Here is a 20,698-nt window from a genome sequence, read left to right on the forward strand (position 1 = left end):
TGTCCTTTGTAGGTAACTTGATGTTTTTCTCTTGCCAATCTTAGTATCTTGTCTTTGTCTGTGGTTTTGGTCAACCTGGCTATAATGTGTCTTGGAGAAGATCTTCTTGGATTGATTCTATTTGGAGTCCTTTGTATTTCTTGGGACTGGATCTTAGAATGCCTCTCTAGGTTTGGAAAGTTTTCTTGCAGGATTTCATGGACTAGATTATCAATGCCCTTATGGGTCTCTTCAACTTCTGGAATGCCAGTTATCTGGATGTTTGGACATTTGATGGTATCCAGTACTTCTCGTATATTATTCTCAAATTGTTGGGCCATTTTCTCAGTCTTTGTGGTGGATTTTCCTAGGCCAGCAATTTTCTCTTCTACATCTGAGATTCTATTTTCTGTATGATCTAGTCTGCTTTTAATACTTTCAAGGGAGATTTTGACTTCCTGTATTATAAATTTCGTTTCTAACAGTTCCATTTGATTCTTTTGTAAAGTGTGCAATTCCTCCTTTAGATCTTGCAAGAATTTCCTCACTTCCTGGAACTCGTCAACTTCTTTCTCCTTTCTCTTCTGCAGTTCATTGTGTCTCTTCTCTTCCATCTCTGTTAGCTTCGCCATTATGAATGCTCTAAATTCTTTATCAGACATTTCCATTATTTCCCTTGAACTGCTTGTGGATGAAGAGGAGTTATTCTTTTCCGTTGGAGGAGAGGTATTTTCTTGCTTTCCCGTATTTCTTGTGGTCCTGTGGTGATTTCTTGTGATCTGATGGATGGTGTGTTTCTTTCGAATTCCTGAAGTTCAACCTGAGTGTTCAGGAGCAAGCAGAAGGAGGCGATCTAGAATCTCTTTGCTGTTCTGTTGTGATCGCAGGTGCAGCAGATTCAGTAGCTATTGAAGAATATGTTAACCCTAAAAGCATTTGGATGTTTAGCTACAGTGCCCTTAGATCCATCACACTAGCTTGTTTGCCGGAAGCTGAATTATCAGTAGAAAATCTTCATTTCTCTTGTACCCTGAATTGACTAGTTCACGGGAGCCATGAGGAATTTTCTTCTGCACATCTTCTTTTAAAAAGTGTTTCTTCACATTTTTTGCCCCCCCCCCTTTTTTTAATGCCAGAGGACATGAGTGCATGAGAGAGAAAGAGAGCACACACGCCGAGTATCCCCAACGGGGCAGTAAGGCATGGTCCTTTCCCTCGTCTTTCTTCCAGCACACACATGCTGGCCTGGCATGTTTTTTCAGCGGTTGGGCCCAGGACTTGAACCCCTGTGTGCCGTGTGGGACTTCTGCATAGTGTCTAACTGCAGCACCCTGCCCGCCCTTCTGCCTATTTTTATTGGGTTATTTGACTTCTTACTTTTGAATTGTGAGGATTCCTTGTATATCTTGGACGGAAGTCCTTTGTTAGATGTGTTTACTGATGTTTTCTTCTTGTGTGTGGCTTACTTTTTTCATTTTTTAAAAACAAAATCAGGGCCAACCAGTGCTATGGTGATTAAGGTGGCTGGATTGCACATAGCCAACTATGCGGCTCAAGTCCTAGACCCGGTGGCTTGAAAAACCTGTGGCACATGTGTGCATTCACACCCAAAATCTTTAGAGGAGAATGAAGGGGAAGGGATGGCAGTGTGGCCATCCCACCTGGGAGGTGCTTTCTCTCTCTGATCTTCCTCTGGCAAGCACATGTGCCCTATAGTATCATTTATTTATTTATTATTTGTGTAGAGGTTTTTGCCTTAGGGTGTGTGTGCTCACTGGAGAGAGATATGGACAGAGACAGAGAGAGTGGGAGAACTTGAGAAATCACTGCCCCCACCAGGGGGATGGCTATGCTGCAATCCCTCCTCCATTTTCCTCTTGGGACCTTGGGCACACATGCACATGTGCCCGGCATGACTTTGAAACCACTGGTTCCCGAACTGTGGTCAGCCATGTGGGAGTTCAGACCACTATGCCACCTGCTGGCCCCAACATGGCAAAATTAAAAAAATAAAAATAAAACATTATCAAAGAACAAAAGTTTTAAATTTTGTGAGGTTCATTTTAGCGATTTAAAAAAGAGTTAGTGAGAACAGATTTGTGTGCACAAAGTGGGGAGGCAGAGACACCCTACAGGGCCTCCCAGTGCTGAAAACTTCCTTCCCTCTGGGCCATCAGGATCTGGGGCATGGTCAGCCACGTGGCTTCCATCACTCACTTTGCTACCAGCTGCACCAGCTGAGCTCATTGTAGGAAAAAAAAAATCGTATCCTATCTTTTTTGTCACAGGGCACATGCACTTACCTGAGAGAGACAGAGAGAGAGAGACAGTGAGAGGGAAAGTGAGAGATCACCTCGGGGGGCATGGCCATACTACGGTCCCTTCTCTGTGCTCCTCCTGGGAATTGGGGCATGCACACACATGTGCCTACTGTGATTTTCAAGCCACCAGATCCGAGACTCAAACTGTGGTTGGCCATGTGGGAATCCAGTGCCTTAACCACCACACCATCTGCTAGTCCCTTTGTGTCCTATCTCAAGAAATTGTTGCCTATACCTGGTATGAAGATTGGCTTTATGTTTCCCTTAAAACACTTAACAGTCCTAGTTTTTAATGTTAAGTCCACATCTGGCAGAGGGGACACTCTCACTCAGGGGTCAGGCTGGAGGGGTGCCTTTTTCTTTTCTTTCCCTCTCTTTTCTTTTTAGGGAGATTTTTATTGTAGGGCACATGTGCTTGCCAGAGAGACAGAGAGAGAGAGACAGAAAGCAAGAAATCATCCCCCCAGGGAGGATGAACATGCCACGATCCCTTCTCCATTCTCCGCTCAGGATCCTAGGCACGTACAAATGCCCAGTGTGAGTTTTAAGCTGTCAGTCTGGGACTCGAACTGTGGTGGACAATGTGAGAGTCCAGTGATATAACCATTATGCCACCTACTGGTCCCCAGGGTGCTTTGATCTATCTCTGGATTTTCTGGGGTGAGCTCACTGATACCCATGGCCTCAAACAGCACCATATGCAGATGGCTCCCCGTTACCTGTCCGTCCTGGAGCTCCGCTGGACTCCAGACCCTGGAGCTGACGGCTCCACATCTCCTAATGCCTCCCGGCACCAGGAATGTGTGCTTCTCCGCGTCGGCGTCCTGTTCTCCCTGAGTGCATCACTGTTCTCCCACATATCCAGCTCTCCCAAGGACCTCCAAGTGGGAGACGGGTGACTGGAACTCAGATGGCACCGATGTCTAAACACAGTGGCACTGCCTTAATCGAGGATGAGGGGCGGCCTCTTTAAGGTGACAAGAACACTCGGCATTTTTTTACTCTCACCCCAAGCTCACCAGAAGGGTGCTTCCTAGGTGTTGGCATATAGCAAGGTGGGGCTGAGATGTCTCACCCACAGCTGAGGCTCTCTTTCTAGCGTCTTGTGAACCCACAATTTCAGGGGAACGTCCTTCCCTGGCAGTTCAGGGTGTCGTGGTGGAGAGACCCACCTTCTCTGCGCCCAGCCTGTCTGTGCTGCCCCCGAGCTCAGAGCGCCCCCTGGTGGACTTCCCCCTTACTGCACCTCTGATGCGTTCTATGCCAGACTAGCTGCCAAAACAGCTTCCAAATGGTACTCCCTCATTCTCCACTCCTTGGCAAGAGGGGAAAACTTGTACATGCCTCTTTCGATGGCTTTACTGGCCTTTGGGATGAAGCTCAGGCCCCCAGTTTAGCACACAAGGCTGGGAATGGCTTGGGCCCTTGTTATGGGCTACATCATGACCCACGCAGAGAGCTATATTGAAGTCCTGCCCTCCCTACCTCAGAAGATGACCTCATTTAGAGACGGGGTCTTTACAGAAATGATCAAGATAAAAAGTCATCAGGGTGGGCTCTAATCCAATATGACTGGTGTTATTCTATAAAGGGAAATTTGGCCTGGTGGTTAAGGTGTAAGACTCCCACATGGTCAGCCACGGTTTGAATCCCAGACCTGGCTTCCAGCCCAACACCTAGCAAAGTGAGAATCCACGTGCATCTGAGGTGGGTCCAGCCCCTTTAACCAGAAAGCCTCTACTCCAAACCTCTCCTTCCAGCCCAACACCTAGCAAAGCAACATGGGGGGGGGGGTTCTGTCTTCTTTTTGTCTCTGTCTCTCTGTCTCATCTGTAAGTGCTGTCTCTTGTCTCTGACCTCTCCTTCCTGTTGCTGATTTCAGAATCCATGTGCATCTTAGGTGGGCCTGGCCCTGCCCCTTTTGTATGGCATGCTAGTGCACCATGTGGCTTTCCTTTTTGCCATTTTTAAAAAAAGGAAACAAAAATTCCCTATTTTAACTGTTTTTGTTTTGTTTTGCCTTACTTTTGCCCCCCCCCCTTTTAAACCTTTCTAACCTTACTTATCAGCTTTCATGCATTGTCTAGACAGGTCTAGGTGCACAGTAGGGAAACATCTGAATACCTTTAAGGTCATAGAAAAACTCAACCCCCACTCAACTGCTACAGAAACGGAGAAACTCATCTTCATAAATCTGAATTCAAATCTCTTTCTGTGGATACCTCATTGCAAAACACAGTACTAGAGGAGAAATAGGCATAGAAGTACCTCGCAGTAAAGTAAAGCTTATGAGCTTACTGTAGCAGAAATCTCCAACAAATTAGCCAAACATGAATATATGACCAAATGACTGAGACTCAGAGAGGAGAGACTGTAAAGAGAGCAGCAGGGAGAAACAGAGTTATTACAGCGAATGTGGCTCATCTCCTCCCACACAACTCTGAATTCTTAGTTGAAACCCCTCAGCTCAGTCTGGTGCATTTATTCCCTAGAACCTAAGGCCATGCGATCAGCAGTTGTCGTAATGGCTATGTCGCTGTACTCTCACGTAGTCGACTGTGGTTTGAGTCCCAGACCCAGTGGCTTAAACTCACACCGGGCACATGTGTGTGTGTGTCCAAGATCCTGAGAGGAGAATGGAAAAGAAGGGATTGCAGCGTGGCCATCCCTCCCCGGGGGGTGATTTCTCTCTTTCTGTCTGTCTTTCTACGCACCCTATAGCAAAAAAGAAACACCTCTCCCCAACAAAACAAAAAAAAAAAAAAAAAAAAAGAGGGGGGGGGAGAGAAAAGAAAAAAAAACAAGGATATCCAGTTCCATTGACAAAAGTGCAGGTTGCTTGGTGAGGATCAGGGAAATAGAACTGCAGAAATATTGCAGGTCATCTCCTGCACACCTCTAACACTCAGAATCAACTCCAAGAAAGTAGGAAGTAATGTATAATCCATCAGATGATCAGAAACCATCACAGAGGCACAAGAAATATAGGGAACCAAGAAAATATCTCTCCCCAAGGGGACAGTCCTTCAACTGCAGTCTCTATGAACCTTCTTTTTTTTTTTTATAGCACTTTCATTTTTTTTTTTTTGAGAGGTTTTCGCTATAGGGCGCGTGCGCTCGCCAGACAGACAGAGAGAGACATAGAGACAGAAAGCGAAAAATCACCCCTCAGGGAGGATGGTCACGCCACAATCCCTTCTCCTCCATTCTCCTCTGGGATCTTGGGCACGCACACACACGCGCCTGGCGTGAGTTTTAAGCCACTGGGTCCAGGACATGAACCACGGTCGACCACGTGGGAGTCCAGCGACATAGCCATTACGCTAACTGCTGGTTCCCTCTATGAACCTTCTTGAAAATATGTCGTGTGTGAGAAGCGAGTCACGAAGAGCCACATGTTGTGTGATTCCACTTAAGTCGATGAATCTGTAGAGATGGCAAGTAATTACTGATTGACCGGGGGTGGGGGCTTGGAAAGAAATGTACATGATTGCTCGCAGGTAGGGGTTTTTTTTTCTGGGTGATGAAAAGGCTGATTATGATGATGATTGGACAGCTCTGAGTACACTAAAAACCCGTTGAACTGTATACTTTGAGGGAATGAATTATATCTCTATAAAGCTGTTAAATAAATATATTGCATGAGACTGCTTAAGCAATGAAAACATATTACCCGATTAAAAAAAAAATAGAATTTTAGACCTGGTGGCTTGCTTTCTCATTCTGTCTCACACAATTGCCCTATAGCCAATTGAATAATAATAATAATAAACAAAATTAAATAAATATTTATTTTTTAAAAAAAGGGACGTTTGAGTGCAAAGATGGGGCAAAGAGGAGACATGAGACAATACAGCCCGCGCTCCAGGTTATGAGAGTGGAGTGACTCGGGCCAAGCCAAGGAGACTGGCAGGGGCCATAGGCACCAGGCCCTCGTAGAGAAGAAAGGTGTCCCCTTGGAACTTTCAGCGAGCATCTTGCTGACATCTGGACTGGGACTTCGGCCTCTGGGCCTGAGAGAACACACACATTTATTGCTCGGAGCCACCAGCGCTTGGTGCTTGGAAAGGAGTGTACTCCTTGTGCTCGCCCACCTCCTGCTGGCTGCTCCGCACACTCCCTGCTGTAGCCGGAATCAGGCGGATTGCCCTCTCCAAATGCTTCCTGCCACGTCCGCACCTCTGTGCCAGGTGGGCAGAGCACATCGAAGCATTTAATAGGGCCGGCTCAGTGGCACAGTGGCAGTGAGCTGCCCAAGGAAGCCAGGTTCACATGGAGGATCGTGGGTTTGGTTCCCCCATAAACCCCCTCCTAGCATGTGAGGGCCTCTGATCCATGACCGTGGTGGGCTGGGAAGGCTAGGGGGTGTGGCGAATGGCGTGAGAGTTTGTCATGGGTGCTTGCCCTTCTCTCTCTGCCTCTTACTCTCATGAAAGAAAGAAAACTTAAAAAAAAAAAATTAAGACGGCGTTTGAGTGGCTTGGTGTGGCACCAGTGTGCCCAGCCATCATGCAAAGAGCCCGAAACATGGGACACTCTCTGTTCTTCCTTCCTCCTCTGTTTTGGCCTACCACAAACAAGGGCCAGCAGGTGGCATGGCGGCTAAGGCATCGGAATTGCACTTGGCCAATCATGGTTCAAACCACAGATCTGGTGGCTTGAAAGTCCTGCTGGGCATGTGTACATTCATGCCCAAAATCCCAAGACGAGAATGGAGGAGAAGGGATTGCGGCATGGCCATCCCTCCTGTGGGGGTGATTCTCATTTTCTCTCATGCACATGCCCTATGGTAAAACTTAAAAAAAAATTTTTTTGCAAGGGTTATACTCATTATCTGTCAAAGCCTTGGTCTGATGGGAGGGATGCCTCTATTATCAGAAGATGGAAACACTTCTAGGTGAACTTTAAGATCTGGTTTTATTTGGCCATGTTAAAACCCCTTGCTTCAACCTATAGCTTCATTTGGGATGAAATCAAGAATCTTCCATGGTAAGTATCTGTTGTGTGCCTCTTCGCCTGTCCTAGTCTAGACTTGGGCTAGTCAGAGCAGAGCAAACACTGCCACTGTCACCGATTCCTGGGTGTCGTAGATCTTCTTACATGGCTTGCGATTCGTCTGCAGGCTGAGTTGTGAACACACAGAGGGTCCTCGCTGTGAAGACAGCCAATGTGGCCCTGGTACACTCTCCGACAGGTGGCCACCGCCCTTAGAGCTGTGTGAGTAGGAAAGACTGCTAAGTCCTCAGCAGGAGAGGGAGGTCCCAGACCCAGAAGCTCACTGCTCCTACCCCAGAGGCTGTGGGGACTGGGAATGGAGAAGGCATCCTCCCTTGCTAATACAAGAGCAGCAGCTGCAGCTGCAGCAGGGACAACATGCAGGGCTGCCTCCCTCACCCCCTCCATCCACTCTGCTCTGGCACTTTCTGCACTTCACCCAGGACAGGTGCTGCCTCTGAGCCATTTGCATGCCTTCGGGTGGAAGTCAATGGGGGGCAGAGATGATAAGATTTGTCCTGTGGCTAGAAGAACAGAAAAGGAGTTTGGGTGGAAAGCACAGAGTTTTGGGGTTGGGGTAAAATCAGAATCCAGGAAAATAGAGCGGAGAAGTTACTGTTGGAGAGGAAATGAGAGACCCAGCATTCTGGACTTCAACCCTGCAGAGTGGGAGCTGCTGACTAGGAAGCACCTTGACCTGAACATGCTTGCCCCTCGGTGGAGCCTGCTAGCCACCTGGGTCTCTAAGGTGCGGGAACTGCCTCCCAAAGGGAAGGTACCGGTGCCACAAGCAGCAATGGACAGCCCAGAACTTGCTCACACATCCCCAGGCAGACAGGAAAAAGAGGGCACCACCATTTTGCTGAGCACACACGGAGTCGCTTTCTGGAGCAGGACCGGCCTCGTGGGTGCGAGAACCGCGTGGTTGTGTGGGGTCCTGCCCTTGGAACGGCTCCACGTTCGCTCTCTCCAGCTGGAAAGTTGAGCTAGGGGATCCGCAAATGATGAGCTCTGTGTTCCTCAAGTGTGGGAAGAAAGTCTTCAGAGCAGTCAAACGGCACGCTCAGCAGAGAGGCTGTGGTTAGGAGGCAGCGCTGGGTGGCTCCACACACGAGTCAACTACGCCTGATAGAGCAGGGTTAACAGTGAAGTGGGAGGCCATGAAATTCAGCAGGGAGCCATAGCCTTGTTCAGGGAACTGGGTGGAAAACAAGAGTGAACTAGGATGTTCCCTAGGGAGAGCAGCAGGGTCAGACGAGTTTTCCCACGACTTGGAGGCAGAGGGCCCAGGAGAGACAGGGATAGATTTCTCCCACAATGATTAACCCTGCCTTCCAATGACTCGCTGTTTTGCTCTTTGGCTCAGGATGAGATAATAAAGACAATGAGAGCAGGAGGGTCAGTGTGGTGCTCAGAGTGAGCTGCCAGGGTGGCTGCCAGACAGCAGGTGCCCCTGCGAGGGTTCATGGTACTGCTCCTCCTGGTGTGGGCTGGGCCGGGGTGAGGCCGGGAAGGTGCTGGTGGTGCCCACAGATGGCGGCCTCTGGCTCAGCATGTGGGAGGCCGAGTGGGGGCTCCCCACCCCACCACCAGGTCCTGGTCCTCACACCGGAGGTGAACGGGCACATTGAAGGAGAAGTCTCTTTTATCCCGCAAACCTACCGCATTCCGTACACCCAGGATGAACTGAATCTCCTCCTGCTGTGGGCTGGTCACCTGTGCTTTGAAAAAAAAGTCTGAAGCCATTTTTTGAAAAATCTGTGATTATTCTCAGATCTCGTGAGGGGCTTGTGCACAACGAGGCCCTGACCAGGTGCCTGAGCGCCACTTCTTTAGTGGTTTTAACTGACACCCCCACCCCTGTGTGGAGCGCTGGCTAAGCACCTGCCAGTTCCTGCTGCGTTTTCTGTGAGCTCTATTCTATGTGACCTACACTTTGCGGGCACGCAGTGTCCAAACCCCTCCCAGTATAGTCCCAGTTGTTAACACAGAATTCAAACTGTGACATTCCTGCCGAGGGTCAGGAGATTGCTCTCCCTGTCTCTGCCCCTGGGCCTTTATGTCCTCGCTCCTCATGTAAGCCTCGCCTCTGAGCGTTTTCAGAAAGAGCTGTCATTGGTGAGTATTATCAGCTGTGGCTCTGTGTGGCGATTCAGAGGAGACTTTGTGACGGACTATCCCAGGCTGGTCATGCTCCACATGGTCTTTGCTGGGGGCATTAACTGTGTCAAGAGGAAGCTACTATCTCAGGTGTGGACTGGCGTCTTTATCTGCAGAGAGCATCTTAAAGCAGATACAGTCTTGTGCTGACGCTGCAGGACAAGTGAAAGCTCTAAACAAAGACATCATTCACTGCTGGGCGGCACATATAGAAGAGAGCTGAGCGTTAGCCAGAGAAGGCCAGGAGAGGCCGGTTCCGATGCCCCATAGCTGCAGTCAATACAGAAAGCACGGGGCTTTACCTCCCCTATGAAAGAAGGAGCACAGAATGACTCAGGGCCAAGGTGACCTCCATCAGAGAGGCCTGGTCCACCCAATCCCTGCTTTTCTCTGTCTATCCTTTTGTAATCCACAGCTCTTCCCCTCGGAGCACTCCATCTCTCCCCTCCAGGCTGTGGCATTTATCTAGTTGTGTTCTAGGCAGAACACATTAAAAACAAACAGGGGCCAGTAAATAGTGGTTAAGGCACTGGACTCCCATGTGGCCAACCATGGTTCGAGTCCTGGATCTGGCAGCTTGAAACTCATGCCAGGCATGTGTGTCTGAGTGCCCCAAGTCATGAGAGGAGAATGATTGTGGTGTGGCCCTCCTGGGGGGGTGATTTTTTTCCTTTTTTAGAGGTTTTCGCTATAGGGCGCGTGTGCTCGCCAGACAGACAGAGACATAGAGACAGAAAGCGAGAAATCACCCCCCCCGGGGGGTGGGCACGCCGCAATTCCTTCTCTTCCATTCTCCTCTCGGGATCCTGGGCACACATGCACATGCGCCTGGCGTGAGTTCTAAGCCACCAGGTCCGGGCGAACCGCGGTCGACTACGTGGGAGTCCAGTGACATAACCATTACGCTAATTGCTGGTTCCCAGGGGGTGATTTTTTGCTCTGTCTCTCCGGTGAGCACACGCACCCTATAGCAAAAAGTCTTTCTCAAAAAACCCCAAACAAACAAAAAACCTCAAACAAATAAACAAAACTTATAAGTGCTTATTTATCTACTCATCCTTCAGAGATTTCTACCTCTCACCGTCTAGTCCTCCTCGGTGAGGCACCTGGCTAAGGTGTCTCCAGGAGTGAACGGAAGGTTCGCAGTGCTCACTGGGAGGAATGAGAGATGGGGAATGATCTGTAATAGGACTGACAGCAATGGGTGACTTGACCAAGACTGTCCATTGGAAAGGCATGGTCTTTATGGGGGTGCGACTGCCGTCAGCCGTGCAGGACTGCAGACATTGAATTATGGACCAAGCCATGGCGGGGCTGCTTGCAGGTTTTCGGTAGAAGGGTAAAGGAACTAGCAAATTGGAATTGTTGACATGATAGTTTTTAGCGGTCCTGTCTTTGAAGGGATAGCTGTGTGGTCACAGGGGACTAAGCACTCAAAGCAAGTAGAAATTTCAAAGTAGACATGAGACAATGAAGATGAGAGTCTTTGTGATCAGAGACTGAAACAACTGAGTCTCGTTTTTCAGAAAGAGGCTGTGCTGATGGGTTTTCTGCCCAGGAGTGTGTGGTGTGCAATGTGGGGACATACCAGAGCTGGGAAGCGTCACGTAGGCTGTGTGTCAACTGGGTCTTCTGCTTGGGATGGGGAGGTCATCAAGGGCTGGTGGAGGGGCTGGAGAGGGGATTACCTGTGAGCCTGTAGCCAGAGAAGGCGAGGGCAGTGATGGAGTGACAGGAGTCTACAAAGGGAAAGGTTTCTTAGGAGGAGTTGACCACAGCCCCAGCCCCAACCCACCTCACTGTAAGTCCCGCAGTAGGATCAATTCCTGTGCCAAGAATTTCAGAGGCGTCTTACGGTAACCCCGAGTATTACTTGGTTTTCTGCAGCTGTAACAGAATACCATAGGCGGTTCTAAATTTACAAACAATAGAAGCTTATTTAGCTCATCATTCTGGAGGCAGCAAAGTCCAAGAGCACAGTGCTGGCATCTGGGGAGGGTCTTTGTGATGCTTTAGTTCTTGGCAAAAGTGGAGGGACAGTGAGAAAACAAGACGAAAAGAAAATGGGCCAAACTTACCTTTTATCAGGAGCTCACCCTTGAAATAACTAATCCACACTCACAATAACAACATTGATCCATTTGGAGGGTGGAGCCCTCATGCCCTGATCACCTTCTTTTTTTTTTGTTTTTTCTTTAATAGAGTTTTGCGGGACCAGCAGTTAGCATAATGGCTATGTCGCTGAATTCCCATGTAGCCGACCGCGGTTTGAGTCCCAGGCCCGATGGCTTAAACTCATACCGGGAGCATGTGTGTGCGTGCCCAAGATCCTGAAAGGAGAATGGAGGAGAAGGGATTGCAGCATGGCCATCCCCCTTGGGGGGTGATTTCTCACTTCCTGTCTCTCTGTCTCTCTCTGTCTTTCTGGCGAGCGCATGTGCCTTATAGCAAAACCCTCTCCAAAAAAAAAAAAATAGAGTTTTGCTGTAGGGCACGTGTGCTTGGTAGAGAGGCAGAGAGACAGAAAACAAGAGAGACAGAAAGCGAGAAATCACCTCCTTTGAGGGAATGGCCATACCGCAATCTCTTCTCCTCCATTCTCCTCTTGAGATTTTGGGCATGCATACACACTTGCCCAGAGTGAGTTTAAGCCAGGTCTGGGACTCGAGCCACAGTTGACTATCTGGGAGTCCAGTGATGTAACCATTATACTATCTGCTGGCCTCAACCTTGATTACCTCTTAAAGGCCCTACCTCCCAATACTCTTACAACATTGATTAATTTCAACCTGAGTTTTAGAGTGGACATTAAAACCATAGCAGCCTGAATATCTGGACTGAATTGAAGTAAGACTCTTGGGAGCAATTCTTACTGTATTGAGTGAGTTTTTTTGGAGAGAGGATTCAGCCCATTTGTAACACTTTTACTTAATTTATCCATGACTTTAGATCTTTTATAGTATCTGTATTATTACTTTCATGCTTTTTCCTATTTATATGTGTATTATTACAAGGGATTCTAAATTTAATTTTTGTTTTTGACCAAACCACAAGATATCTGTTCTACTTGGTTTTCTTTTTTCACTATGCAACTTAATTATACATATATGCCCACATATATATGAATATATACTTGTAAAAATCTTGAAAAGTCGAAAGGCAGTAAAAATGTAATGATTGCTTTTAGTTTTTCATGTGAATGAATTCTCTAGAATTAACTTCATTGGCTCAAATCCTCCCATTTTTCTAGCTGGATGACCTTGGGCAGATGACCTAACCATTATACCTTTGCTGTTGCCTAGTGAGTACCCAATAATTATCATGTATTGTCATGATTACTAATCCAGTTGAAGGTGCCCAGCACTGCAGGTGTACCACTTGGCAACGGTAGCTCTTAGGCACGTGTGTGCAATTTATTTGGTGCGTGAAAGATAATGTGTATAGTATTCTCAACTGAACTGGTATGAGGTGTATTTCATGTTGAGTAAATTCTCTTTGTAAGCCAAATCATATATAGCAATCAAATGCATAAAAATAATAAAATAAAAAATTTAGAAATGGAATAATAGTAAATAAAATAAAATAAAAAATTCTTTAGAAAAAAGATTTCTCACCCTTAAGTCTTCACCATGTATCACATGAGGTAGGTACACTATTACCTTTTTTTGTTCATTAAATTCTTTCTTACTTTAAGGTTCCCCCCCTTTACTTATTTGGTGTGTTTTACCTTTATCTTTGACTTTTTTGAACAGTTTATGGAATTTTTCTGTAAACACACAAGCCCAAAACCTAAATCCTATCTTTTTGCTCCCTCTCTTTCTTCTAGACTTAAGGTTTATGATGGATTAAACGATTCCACTGATCTTTTTTTGAAGATATTTTTAATTTCTATTTCATTTTTTTAATTAATTTTATTTATTCATTTATTTTATTTTAATTTGACCACACACACACACACACACACACACACACACACACATACAGAGAGAGAGAGAGAGAGAGAGAGAGAGAAAGTGAGAAAGCGAGCCGCCAGGTCCGGGACTTGAACCATGGTCAGTCATGTGGAAGTGTCCAGTGCCTTAACCACCATGCCACCTGCTGGTCCCCAATTTCAATTTATTTTAAAATGAATTATCTTATTCTAGTTTTTAGTCGTTTTTCTAACTTCCTTAGATAAATATTTGATCCTTTTTTTTTTTTTTTGAGAGGTTTTTGCTGTAGGGCATGTGTGCTTGCCAGGAAGAAAGACAGAGAGAGACAGAGAGACAGAAAGTGAGAAATCACCCACTCCCTCACCCCCTACCCCCCCGGAGAGATGACCACGCCGCAATCCCTTCTCCTCCATTCCCCTCTTGGGATCTTGGGCATGCACACACATGCGCCTGGTGTGAGTTTAAACCACTGGGTCCGGGACTTGAATCATGGTCTACTACATCGGAGTCCAGCAATATAGCTATTATGCCAACTGCTGGTCCCAAATTTGGTCTTTTTAAATAAAGGATCTTAAAGGTTATAAATCCTTTTCTATGTCCTTTAGGTTTTGGTAAAATTCACTGTCCTTTTCAGATAGTTTAAAATTTTAGTTTTTGATTTCCTCTTTGATTCAATGGCTATTTACAAGACTTAGTTAATTTTCATACAGTTAAGATTTTTTTTGTGGTTATTTCTCTCTCTCTCTCTCTCTAAAAGAGTTACGTTGCATTATAATGAGAGAATGTTTATTTTATTATTTAATTATTCCCAGGAGAGAATGCTTTTTGTGAAGTCACTACTTAAGAAAAAATTCCTAATAGGATTTCCTTGTGTTCTAATACAGAGAAGTTCTATATAATTACACATGTAAAGGCCGGCTCATGGCATAGTGGTAACATGCTGTACAGAAGCCAGATCCCATGTAGCAACTGCAGTTCAAGTCTCTGGCCTGGTCAGCCCGAAACATGCCAGGCGTGCATGTGAGAGCCTAAGAGCCAACGGGCTGAAGGGCTGTAGGTGGGGGTTGTGGCATGGCCAGATCCATGGTGGGTGCTCAGCTCTCTCTCATTCTGATGTGCACATGCACATGCTCTACTATCAATTAAAAAAAAAAAGTATATGTAATATATAACTTCTAGTAGGCATGTTAAAAAAGCAAATAGGTGGCCACCAGGTGGCATGGTGGTTAAAGTGCTGGATCTTACATGACCAACTCTGCCATTTGATCCTGGACCTAGTGGCCTAAAAAACACCAGGCACGTGTGCATGCATGCCCAAAATCCTGAGAGGAAGATGGTAGAGAAGGGATTGTGGCATGGACATCTCCCGTAGGGTCGATTTCTCACTTTCCTTCTCTCAGTCTGTCTCTGACAAGCACACAACCGATGGCAAAAAAAATCTAAAAAAAATAAAGCAACCAAAAGCAGTTAAAATTCATTTCGAGAATATATTTTATTCAATCAAGTATATTCAAATATTACCTTCAACATGTATTCAACATACAGTTATTTATTTGTTTGTTTATTTTTTAATTGCCAGAGGGTGTGTCCACTTATGAGAGAGAGAGAGAGAAAGCACCCCCAGATGGGGTGTGGTCATGCTGCAATTTCTTTTCCATTTCTCCATCCTGTTGGGATTTGGGCATGCACAATACATGCATCAGGTGTGTTTCTCAAGTCACTGGGACTGGAATTCAAACCACTGTGAGCCATGTAGGAGCCGGCTCCCTTGACCACTAGGCTACAGCACGAGCCATCAATATAAAATCATTCACGAGGTATTTTACACTTTCTCTATGCAAGGTCTTCAAAATCTAACGTGTATTTTCCACTTATGGTTTGTCCCGATCGGACTAGCCACACTTCAGATGCTCATAGTCATGTGTAGCTGAGGTTACTATATGATCAATGTGGTTAAGTACCTTATAGATGCACCTAAAATAGTATATTTTCTATTTAAAAAACAAACTCTACTAAATCTGCCCAATTCTGGAAAAGGTGTCTTAAAATATTCCCTTATGTAACTGCATTTTACTCAAATTATATTGGGATTTTTAAATAGCTGTTTTTGCCCTTACAAATAGCTGCTAGACTGGAGCACGCAATTCAGTCTCATGCCTGCATTTGCTTCCCAATGTCTCTTACAATACATCTCATTTAATGCCAGTATTGCTACTCGTATGTCATTTTCGTATTTCCTCTCTATTTTTCCTTTTCTTAGTTTTTTGCTATAGGGTAGGTATGCTTGCCAGAGAGAGACAGAGAGAGGGAAAATGAGAAATCACCCTCCTCCCCTCCCCAGGAGGAAAGGCCACACTGCAATCCCTTCTCCTCCATTCTCCTACCAGGATTTTAGGTACGCATGCTCATGCGCCTGGCATGATTTTCAAGTCACCAGGTCTGGGACTTGATCCAGTGCCTTAACCACCATGCCACTTGCTGGCCCTCCTGTATCTCTTTACATTTAACTTGTATTTTTTTGTGTGTGAAAAGTTCGTTTAAAAATATTTTTAAGGGACCAGCAGTTGGCATAGTGGCTATGTCACTGGACTCCCATGTAGTTGACTGTGGTTTGAGTCCTGGACCCGGTGGTTTAAACTCACACCGGGTGCGTGTGCATGTGTGCCCAAGATCCCGAGAGAAGAATGGAGGAGAAGGGATTGTGGCATGGCCATCTCCCCGGGGAGTGATTTCTCACTTTCTGTCTCTCTGTCTCTCTCTGACTTTCTGGCAAGCGCATGTGCCCTATAGCAAAAACCTCTCCAAAAATTAAAAAAAAAAAAAACAACAAAAAACAAAACATGGAGAAATCTCCAGTGTGATAGTTTCTTTTGACATGAGTTCTATCATTCCCGCAATGTAAATATTTGATTTTGTTTCTTCCATTCTGTGATAGTTTATTCTTTTACATTATTGTTTCCTTTATCCTTTTAAAAGGGCTTTTTTACCCTCTTACTTTTGGAACTTTAAGGTACTTTTTCATTTTCACAGTTACAGTGTGACATCTTCCTCTTTCTTATAAAAGCCTTTTGATTACATTGGACCCAGCTGGGTAATCCAAGACACTCCCTATCGCAAGACCCTTAATTTAACCACATATGTGAAGCCCTCAGCCCTGTAAGGTAATGTATTTGCAGGGTCCAGGGATTAGAATGGGGACACCTTTGAGGGGCCATTATTGGCCTACCACAGACAGTCAGCCTAAAGTTAAACAGATCTTACGCAAAGCTTGAATGTTTTCCTCCATTAAGCCATTGACGTTTCATCTGGCATCTTCTTTGAGAACACTTGTCATCCATAGATTGCTATTCTCCAGAATTCATTACTTTTGTCTTATTCCATAGTTTTCTTTTAAAAAAATTTATTTAGTTATTGTAATTCTTCAATATGATGAGAGCGAGAGAGAGAAAGAGGGAGAGAGATAGAGAAAAAGCAAACTGCTACGTCCGGGACTTGAACTGTGGACAGCCATGTGGGAGTCCAGTGCCTTAACCACCATGCCACCTGCCAGCCCCTGACAGCTTTCTTATCTCCTCTGTGTCCCAGGTATTATGGGAGAGCATCTTTGGAGGAGCCTATTTATAGCATCAGTTTAATTTTATGCAGTAACATTTTTTAATTGTTTTCAATGTTCATTTAAAAAAATTCATAGACTTTGCTTCCTTTAAGTCAGTTACTATCCCCCTATAAGGAATATAATCAGTCCCGATGAATAATTTTGTTTTCATAAAGCCCCAAAGAAAACCTCTGAATTTTATCAAATAGATACTTCAAATGCAGCACACTCCCCGGCTTTGCATAGATATTCTCATCTAAGTGGAAAAAAAACAAACAAGGCGCTCCTTTAGAGAACTCCACCTTAATAAAAGCTTATTTTTGAGTGAGATGAAGGTAGAAAACATGTTAGTGTATTCAGTAATGAGATTGTTTCTAGAATGACAGGAATCTGCATTTATTGAAAAAGTCAGATGAGAAGGTGGAATTAGACATTTCTAGAAAGGTAAGCAGAGTTGGGTGAATATTTCCCAAGATGGGAAAGGTTTGTTTCAAAAGAGTGAGGTGAGAGGGGGAAAAAAATGGATTGATCATTTAATGGTTGTGGTGCTCGCAGGTGGTGTGGTGGGTAAGGCATTGGACTCCTACATGGCCGACCATGGTTCGAGGCCCAGACCTGGTGGCTTGCTTTCTCACTCTCTCTCTCGTCAAATTAAAATAATCATGAGTAAAATTAAATAATTCTTTAAAAATGGCTATTTCAGGATCAGCAGTTGGCATAATGGCTACATTGTTGGACTCCCATGTAGTTGACTGCAGTTTTGAGTCCCAGACCCGGTGGCTTAAACTCACATCAGGCTCAAGTGTGTGCGTGCCCAAGATCCTGAGAGGAGAATGGAGGAGAAGGGATTGCAGTGTGGCTGTCCCCCCTGGGGGGTGATTTCTTGCTTTCCATCTCTCTCTCTCTGTTTTTCTGGTGAGCACACGTGCCCTATAGCAAAAATCTCTCAAAAAAATGGCTATTTGAAGAGAGTGTTTTGTTTTTTCTGTTGCTATAACTGAATACTAGAGACTAAATAGTTCATAAAGAGTAAAGGTTCATTCAGTTTATAGTTCTGGAGGTGAAAGGTCACAGGACTACCTGGTGCGGGGGGGGGTCTTCTTGCTGGTGGGAGCTTTCTGTGGAGTCCTTTGGTGGTGCAGGACATCACATGATGAGGTGGTGAAAGTGCATGTCTGCTCTGGTCTCTCTCTGAGAAAACCATCCTATTTAATCATGGGGACCCCACCCTGATAACCTTATCTAATCTAATTCTAATCACCTTCCAAAGATTCTTTTTTTACTTTTTTTTTTTTTTTTTTGAGTTTTTTGCTATAGTGCACAAATCTTATGCAAACCGTTCTCATTGAAGACTGGGGTGGTGGGGGAACGAGATACTGCAATGCATAGTCCAAGGGAATCATGCTCCAAAAGGTCATTTGGTGTATAAACTGTGCCAATAGCATAGTACTTTTCCCAGATATGTGTATGGCGCCCCACCCATTCGATAGTTCAGGTGAAACCTGAAACCTCATTTTCATCAACTTAATTTTTTAAAATGATTTATTATCATCATAATCTTGTTTATATTACATTGGATTGCATATAACTTTAGTGTATTACATTGCTTTTTCAAAAAGGAATGCCACGCATGTCAGTCAATACAGAGACATTTATCTCCCCACTTCATCATTCAGTATCTTTTGTTTTTCCCAATCATTATTCCAATTATTTTTTTAAACAATTATTTCTCATTTTGCTTGTAAAAATACTTTACCCATCATGAAATACTTCAGACCAATCCAGTTGAGAATACTATATGTCATCATTAACAGATAATAAGCTGTTATCTGTTTCCCACTAATGTCCTGCCTCTCTCTTTGTCCTCTTGCTATCTTTCTCGAGCCTCTTTTCTTCACCCCCCCATCCCACACTGTCTTATTCTCATTAAGTATTTTCACTGCTTTTATGTCCTCCAATATTTCGCTCTCTACCATAGAGTGTGGATAGTCAGTATATATTAAGTGGATACATACAATATCTTTCTTTCATAGCCTGGCTTACTTCACTCAGCAATAGATCCTCCATATCTGACCACTTTCTATCAAATGTCATGTTTTCGTTATTTTTTATGACTGAGTAGTATTCCATAGAGTATATCTGCCACACTTTTCCAATCCATTCATCAGTTTGTGGACATTTACATTGGTTCCATGTCTTGGCAATTGTGAATAATGCTGCAATAAACATTGATGTGCAAGCACTTTTCCGACTTAGCATTCCATCAACTTAATTTTTTAAGAGAGATTTTTGGTATAGGGCATGTGAGCTTGCAGAGACACAGAGAGAGATAGAAAGCCAGGGAGAAATCACCCCTCAGCAGGGATGGCCACACCACAATCCCTTCTCCTCCATTCGCCTCTTGGGATTTTAGGAATACTTGTAAACACATCCAGCATGAGTTATAAGCTGCTGGGTCTGGGACTTGAAGCATAGTCAAGTACATGGGAGTTCAGCAATGTAACCATTATGCCATCTGCTGGTTCCCATAAGCCTAATTTGATATATGTCCCATGCATGGGCAATGGGATAGTCTGTGTAGCCTTATGGAAATACTTTTTTCACATTTCCAGGATCTGTTGTAGTTTCAGAAGTTAGGGTTGAGTACAATGCTCACATGCCATCAACTAGCCATGTAACCTTGAGGCATTTACTTCAATAATTTGTCATCCACTCTAAGAAGGAGCATGCACCTACTAACATTGATTACAGCCCAGTGATGTGGATTCCAGACTTCTGATCACTAAAACTTTAAGAGAGTAACTGTGTACTGTTTCAAGCCACAAGGTACGTGATCATTTGTTATACTCTTCTTAACAACACCAGCACTTAAGTGCAACTAAAAGTGATCTTTATTTTCACTAGCCTGAAGTATTACTAAACACTCAAATCTTGTTTTTCTTTTAGGATTTTGCCATAGGGTGTATGGGCTCAAGGGGGTGGGGTGGAAAGAAGGTAGAAATAAATCACTCTCTCCCAAAGGGTTGGCCACACTACAATGCCTTCTCCATTTTCCCCTTGAGATGATGGACATGCATGCACACATACCCAGCATAAATTTCAAGCCATCAGGTCTGAGACTTGGGCCATGGTGGAGCATATGGAAGTCCAGCACCTTAATCACCATGCCACCTAGTGGACCTAGTACACTAAAATCTTTCACCAATATGTGCTCCAAATAAAAAAACGTTTAAAGCGCTGTGATGAGCATTTCTTCCAAGCACTACAAAATAATCATCTGCCTTGGGATTAAGTTTAATAAAGAGCAAAGTTCATACAGATATGTACAACAGTTTTAAAGACAAACAGAGGTCTATTCGTGTGGTTCCGACAGTAACAAAGAATAGTTGCTGGCATTTACTGTTTATAGATTCTTGGGTGCAGGTGTTCTGAAAGTGGAGTTCCCGCGCAATCTTAAAATTAGGTCCTGCAATTCCTCAAATGTGCCTCGGAGTCAGACAGACGGCGTTACTTGGTGTCAATGTGGAGCAGCTGCTCTTTGCCGTTTATTATCAGGGACTTTAACTCTCCGTCTTCTTCCACTTCCACCCTTTCTTGGCCATTCTCAATGATTCTCTTGGTGGTGACTTTTTTGCCGTTAACTATCTCGGTGGAAGTCGACACGGACTTGAAGCTGCCTGCCGCACCACTCCCACACCACCTGGGGGAGGCAGAAA

General features: G+C 44.9%; 2 protein-coding genes across 3 annotated transcripts in view; one reads left to right on the plus strand and one right to left on the minus strand.

Annotated features, from left to right (window-relative positions):
- Positions 1-20,698, plus strand: part of LOC102475126 (UDP-glucuronosyltransferase 1-6) — a 67,999-nt gene that overhangs the window by 21,725 nt on the left and 25,576 nt on the right. The window contains exon 1 of one of the 2 annotated variants that reach the window (XM_014585250.2): positions 17,504-17,527. The exons of the other annotated variant lie outside the window; for it this stretch is intronic. Coding sequence (XP_014440736.1) covers positions 17,519-17,527 — 9 coding nt within the window. The 5' untranslated portion in view covers positions 17,504-17,518. Of the gene's footprint in view, positions 1-17,503; positions 17,528-20,698 lie in introns of those variants that run through there. 2 annotated transcript variants of the gene reach the window in all.
- LOC102481593 (dnaJ homolog subfamily B member 3) overlaps positions 20,240-20,698 on the minus strand; it is a 1,078-nt gene continuing 619 nt past the window's right edge. The window contains exon 2 of the mRNA XM_027769357.1: positions 20,240-20,682. Coding sequence (XP_027625158.1) covers positions 20,490-20,682 — 193 coding nt within the window. The 3' untranslated portion in view covers positions 20,240-20,489. The remainder of the gene's footprint in view (positions 20,683-20,698) is intronic.

Source organism: Tupaia chinensis, unplaced genomic scaffold, assembly GCF_000334495.1.
Source record: "Tupaia chinensis unplaced genomic scaffold, TupChi_1.0 Scaffold149383_1, whole genome shotgun sequence".
Taxonomy (NCBI): domain Eukaryota; kingdom Metazoa; phylum Chordata; class Mammalia; order Scandentia; family Tupaiidae; genus Tupaia; species Tupaia belangeri.